The sequence below is a fragment of the Amblyomma mixtum genome, chromosome 9 (genome assembly GCF_055824585.1).
Source record: "Amblyomma mixtum isolate Tamu chromosome 9, ASM5582458v1, whole genome shotgun sequence".
In the NCBI taxonomy this organism is placed as follows: Eukaryota; Metazoa; Arthropoda; class Arachnida; order Ixodida; family Ixodidae; genus Amblyomma; species Amblyomma mixtum.
This window is the reverse complement of record NC_143020.1, coordinates 100,294,040-100,300,832: the sequence shown is the minus strand read 5'-3', so window position 1 is coordinate 100,300,832 and position 6,793 is coordinate 100,294,040. Positions and strand designations below refer to the sequence as shown.

General features: G+C 45.9%; 1 protein-coding gene across 1 annotated transcript in view; it reads right to left on the bottom strand.

The window, feature by feature from the left end:
* Positions 1–2,452: 2,452 nt before the first annotated feature.
* The window catches only part of MRP (Multidrug-Resistance like Protein 1), a 53,353-nt gene continuing 49,012 nt past the window's right edge, over positions 2,453–6,793 (bottom strand). The window contains exon 28 of the mRNA XM_089560922.1: positions 2,453–5,328. Coding sequence (XP_089417048.1) covers positions 5,217–5,328 — 112 coding nt within the window. The 3' untranslated portion in view covers positions 2,453–5,216. The remainder of the gene's footprint in view (positions 5,329–6,793) is intronic.

Below are 6,793 nucleotides of genomic sequence, written 5' to 3'. Positions count from 1 at the left end.
CTAATCAATAGGGTCTCCCTATTCTAAAAGTCTCTATGAAAGTGTAGCACTCGCCGTGTATATCTCGGTCAGTGGGCATGCGCAGGTCGCCTCGAGGGCGCCAGATGGCGCCATGTGCTGGCCGTCTCTAGAGTTACTGTATATGCTACCAAAGGTACCAAAGGTGCTACCTAAGGTAGGTTCCTGTATATGCTCCCTGCGGGAGCATATACAGGAACTCTAGCCGTCGCATCAGGACCAATCGGCGCTTGCGCACTGGCGGTGCGCAGCGAGATGTAGCGGTACACGCTATGCTAAAATTCTTGGTTTACACCGTCCTGCCACTGTGAGACTGAACTCTTCTCGGAGATTGACAGCCGGTGTTCGGCAGCTTCCTGTGCATGGTGCTGCAATTTTTTTTATATTTTTCGGTTTAGTCCAGTTCCATCACCGCTGCGATGCCAGCGCGAATGACAAAAGGTGCAGCAGACGCTGTACACGGTGGCTGCACAGGCAGCGCTGACGAAATGCATTTGCGTGGTTTGACTCTGAGGCTTTTTTCGTGTCTCCTACAGCTTAAAAGACAGAGTTTTTGTAGATCCAAGTAGAAAAAGATTGCGTAGGATTAAGCGGCCGCAATGGAAACACCATTGAAGCGTATGCGTGCCGCAACTTCGCCCGCTCGACGCGTGTTCCCTCCGTTCCTTCGACAGCTGCGCAGGTAGACCATCAGAGGGCGCTTCGGAATTTCTGTGGCCCTATCTGTGGCTGGGGCGCATTCCGGATACAAAAGGGGACAGTCAACAAATCATCATCAATCAGCAGCAGCAGAATGATCATGAGAGCCAAAAACCTTGTATATTCCTGAAAAACATGTTGCGCAGATGAGATATTCACGGTTGCATTGGGTAACCATAATCGAAAGTGACCAATGTTGATATAGAACGCACACACCAACTTGCCGTTCGGAATCTTGATATTAAAGTCTATTTTGGATAAATCGAAGGGGATCGCAAATTAATTTCTTATGTCGTTGATTCTAGAGAGCAAATATTGACACCTTGGTTCGGCGATGTAAACCACGGAAATCTGGGGCAGCTTAAGCAGCAGTTAAATGCTTTCGTCAGCCTTCTCATGGCCAGCTTAGTCTGGAGTACCGTATATATTTTCCGATGTATAAGTCGCAGTTTTCTATGTCGTTGCATACATGAGCTCGAGGGGCTGTTTGGCGATGTGTGTCATACCCTGGCCGATGCCAAGTGTTGTGAGGAGCCCGTTGAGCCGTTTTCGCGGCGTCTGTGTTTCCTCACAGTCAGTGTGCATGAGGTACAGCCGGCCAAATCTTTAGCTGGCGTGCGTGACGGCCGTGTTTTCCGCGCTCCTGTAGCACAGAAAAAGCGGCCATAGTACACGCCAGCTAAAGATTTGGCCGGCTGTACATCGCACATGCCACGTGGTGCGGTCGTATGTATGTGACGTCGCGTAACACACGACTTCACTAAACTGGAAGTGTTCAGACAACGCCTCGATGGCCGCAGGGGTCCTTGTGCTGTCACAATTCAGGCTGGGCATCTTCTAGGTATTTGCGAATTTTTCATCGGTGCATCTTATACAACGAGACTTATATATGATGAAAAATGATGCTCCACCACAGTTACTATCTTTTGCTGTGCCCTAAAATAGATGCGCAAAAGAAAGAAAAAAATCGTTATTAGATAGCTTTAGTGCAGCGCGGGTTTCTAAATATTCTAATATAAACCCTATGTGCACCTGTACATGTGTGCGCTCCTCTGGGATATCTGCGCATGCCCAGATATATCTTTCCGTCAAAACGGATCATAGTGCGGAATGCGTAACTATTTGTTCAGCGAAAAGCTCTTTTAGGAGCTCATCCACATCGGAAGTTCGGTCCAGTCTCTGGTGCTCTCTTACCCTGCCTTCCACAAGTCGTGTCAAGCTGCCGAGAGAGAGCTAGGGTACTGACATCATAGTAACTGACACCCTGACAGAGGCTTTCGCCATAAATTATAGCCGCAGTCGTGGCATCGGCCAGGCCCCAGCGCGCCTCCATAGTTTCGAGCAACCCTCCCTGTGCTCTTCATGTTCGTGATCAACAAAGCCAACCAAGTTGTCGCGATTACCCAGTTTAAAATTTTTGGTAGCTCTTAATAACAGTCAACTGTCGTGAAAAATAGGGAAATGAATCCTCCTACATACAGCGTCCCAGCCCCTATAAGCATGTGCATTACTGCAAATTAGTCTTCGTACCAGGTGCCAGTATCATGGAGCAACAGCTAGTGCATTTGGCATGGCAGTAAACATTTTTACAGCCTTTCCGTAAAACATAAACTTGTGCAAATTTTTTTACGGAAGATATCAACAGGTATTTTTATCTGGTTATTAAAGGAATCGTGTGCAACACAGAAGCGAGCATTGTAGCCAGTTAAACCTGGGAAGAAAATGTTAACAATGCTTCATGCAAACATCATGAAAATGTCATTTTATTCTTTCAAGTGTTGTAAAAAACAACAAAAAAGGACATTCGTGCCTCCACCCGTCTGCACAGTGCAAGCAGCAGTTGCAGGTCGTCCAACAGCCTGCAACTCCTATTAATAATAAAGTACAAACGTCCTAAAACTATGGTACAAAGTACGCGTTGACATATCACACTGGCTTTAATACAGCAGCCCTTTTTTCTTGCACGCGTACTCGCAGAAAAATGCTTATTAAATATTATTACAATAATATATCCGAGATATTGGGAGAGAATGACACGCTCTCAATGCACTAACGCTGCCTACAAACAATCCTTTGGCAGCAATTGAATACTCTTGGCCGGAATGGCGCTCAAAAGTCTCTGCATGCCAAGTACTCCACTTTCAAGAAGTACGAGTAGTATAAAGGATGCAAGACTACACCGTCATATTGCCAGATCTGCCACCCGTGCTCTAGGCACCGACAAAAGTTGTGGAATATTTTGATACTTGAAAATTGTTGACTTGTCATACACCAAAGCCACTGCATCAGGCTTTTACTGTCGACTAAGTCAGTACAACAGATTGCGTGCAGTCTTCGTCAGAAGTTTATAATCCGCTGCAACTGTGGTTGGACTGCTGCCGAGCAATGATGCTACCCGGTACCGAGGTTGCGATTGGCGAGGAAGGCGGTCGTGATCGACGAGCACGAGTGAGATGGAAAGCCTCCTCGTCTAGCACAACCTCGGTAGTGCAAGCACCGCCGATAACAGCGCTCCCGCTCCGGCCATGGGAGCTACAAACTTTTGACAAAGACTGCACTTCATAAAAAGTGATTGCGACAGCATGCGTCGACAACACAGTAAACAGAATGCTAAACTGACAGCCAATTTCTGAAAAGCAATCAATTTATGCAAGCAATGTGAAACCAGAGTGCAGAGTTGAGCTTGCAAGAACATGCACATCACTGTTCATGCGAAGCCAAAATTGTTGCAAGTAACATTTCCAGCAAACTAAAAAGAAAATCTAATAATGTTCCTCAAATTAAATCGCACAACTCTCAGTCCTTCCAAACAGGCACAGCTGGTGCATAAATTCCCCAATTTCTTTGAAATTATAAACCGCAGAAAATGTAAGCAAAGAAAGTGACAAAAACCACCCGCACACTGCAAGTCTACTAGCACTGCAGAAAAACAAACCAGGGCAGCGTTGGAAGAAGTTTTTCCAATTGCACGATGCTGACGACTGCACAATAGCTGCTTAAATGTGAATACAATGACATGCAACAACAAATATCAAACAAGCCAGTCAATGACGTTTGTTCGCACACAGTAGTCTACAAAGAAAGCACTAATACAAAAATAAATAATAAGCGCTACAAAAAATGGCAGTTAATTCAGCGCCATAGCTGTGACACCAAGAACAGTACCAATCGTTCATGGACACTTAGTGCAAGAAAAAGCAAAACAGAAAAGTTACAAGCCTTTTTACGCATTCGACTGTCGAGGTACAACTTATGCATGACAACGTCCAGTGAGTGAATGCCCAACTGAGGTGAGTAAGCCATGACCAGCTTACTTAAAAAAATAATAAAAACAACAGCACTTCTTATAGCTGTATTACAGCTGTGACGTAGACAGTGCCATCTATGGCCTAAAGCACGAAATGAAACGTGACATCATTGTTTACGTTATGATCCAACAGAGGGGGCCACCTGCAGCCTATAAACATCAGAAAAGTAGATAGTAAAGAAAGTGAACATCGTTTTTAAATAAATCAAGTAAAGCCAAGGTTTTTTGATGACTACTGAACAGTGCTACCTGGTGGAGAGCAAGCGAAGCTTTTTAAGAGTGCTGTTAAACAGAGCCACTAGAGGAGCTTCGCTGCAGTGAATGTGATGCCTTGAATGCCTTGCACAAGTACTCCGGTCAGGCTGATTATGTGACGGACTTGAACACGATGTGAAGAGGGCTTGAACAAATACCGCATTAAAGCGACTGCAGGCACTTTGCATTGAATCTTGGCCCTTGCGACAGCTCCCTTTCAGGGAGTCTCTCGCTTCTCCTTTTTACACTAAAAGCCTAAACAGTTTTCCATACGAATCTGCAGGAATTTTACAGAAACCTTGCGCAAAACCTGTTCGAGAAATGCCATAAGGTCTTGAAAGCAACAAGACCTGTCCTTTTCGCGATGGTACACATCAAACTCTTGGACGCCATTCTTTCGCAGAACCTACTATCTTACAGTTTTGTTTTTATACTATAACAAATAATTCAATACAAATTGTCTCGCACGCCCTTGGGTCAGGAGATTCCTAGAACACAACTCGCTCGTTTACCCCATCAACCGCAACTATTTCAAGAGATGGACTTTGGACGTGACAACCCTTTGAAAGACGCATGAAAGAAGACAAGAAAAACCCTCGCGCTCTGCTGATGCTTTGAACAGAAGAGCTCGAGTGAGGAGGAAAAAGTCACAAGGGTCGCCTGTTTCCCCAACTCCGACGGCGTGAAACACCTCTCAAAACTGCAGCAAGTTCAGGGGAGACTCGCAGGAACTCGTTCTCAAGCAGACCAAAGAAGAGCGCGCATCTTCTCGCGAACAGGAACCGTCACACCTTATTAAAAGGCACAAGTGTGCCCACAATATGTCCGGCGAGATGGAGAGGGGTGCACGTAGGAGGTGAAAAGAAGAAAAAATAGGGTTTCTAGAGAGCGGAGGTTGGTGACGATGAACGATGTGCATATAACATAGGCTGTTGTGCTAGGCCAAGCCCGCATCCTTGGCCATGCCGTGAAAGATGGAGTTCTCGGCGGCCAGGAGACTGGCCGGACTGTCGAACTCGGCCACCCGCCCCTGCTCCAGCACCAGGATCCTGCGCAGTTGATAATACGAAATCTTTGAAGCATGAGGCGACGTGAAACAAAAGTGGAGTTCCCTCCTCCACCGGGCATGCAGTGACTCACATGAGTTGCCTGAATACTGTCGCGGTTATATAGAGCGATTGTGTCAGAATTTCAACTGCTGGAACAAAAAGACTTCGCGTACTTCACAGGCAAGTTTCACACATTCAATCCTCACGGGCTTGATCTAATTCTAAAACCTCTTCAGTTGCCCTTTAAAGACATACTATGCGTTCACGAAGAGGTTTCACACTCGTTTAGAGAAATCTATGACATCTACCTCCAAGACTGACCCAACGCCCCAAAACCGTTGCCGTCACTGTGTCGAGCTTTGCATGCAGCCTGGTGTTTCACAACACCTGTACAAATACGGTCTCTATATAGCCATATTATAAGGCCCTAATGTTCCTCAAAGATTAAACGTGCAGATTAACTACTGTTGCCCTGTTGAGATGCACAATGTTTTCAGCTGGGCAGACAAACAATGCCACGACTACGCCAGGAAAAAGTAAGCACAGTTAGCAGAATAAGCTTACAGCGTAGTGTGTGGGGCTTCACAAAAAAATATTCTGGTTCCCTTCAAGTTCAAATTATCAAGAACTTCCATTTCTGATATCAACTGCATTTGCTGATACCAATATCAAGGAAATAGGACACGAAGCAGTAGTGGAATAAATTTGTCTCCGAGCATACCGTAAAAACCGGAATATAGGTTGAACTTTTTTTTGCAAAAACCATGGAAAAAAGTCGACCCCCATCTTATATACCTGTCATTGGCAGAAAAACTATGGAAGTCTTGCAACAATGGGTGGCTGAAGTCAACAGCCTCCATCACCATCGCCATCAGCAGCAGCGTGGTATGGCAGCGTTGTGGCACCGCCGATTTGCGTTTCAGTTGTCACAATGTTATTTTGGTTTGTGGCTGGGGGTGTTGTCGGCGTGGAAATCTCTCCCCGCAGAAATGGTTCGCAAGTCTTTTAGAAAATGCAGCATAAGCAATGCGCTAGACGGCACAGAGCATGATGCTCTATGGGACGTGGGCAGCGAGAAGCAATTGTCATCTGACTCAAGTTCGGATGAGTCGATGACTCGAAGCAACGCTTGTAGTATACACCCAGCCAATTCTTTAACAGTATCCCGCGACCATTACCTCACGTGTTTGTCAGCACCTTATCACGGAGCGGCGAAAGAAGCGAGAGTAAGCGCATGTGTACACATGTAAGTATCTCGCTTCTTTCGTCGCTCAGCGCCGTTAATAAGGCGCTGACAAGCACGCGGGTCGATGTTCGCGTGATAGTGTTAAAGAATTGGCCGGGTGTACATACGAGCAGCATGTAAATGAAAATAAACATGTCACCATTGTGCAGCCGGTTGAGTCGCATTTGTTTCAAGGTAAGGGCGACAGTTGCTGCTCACTGTACAGGATGACCTATATTC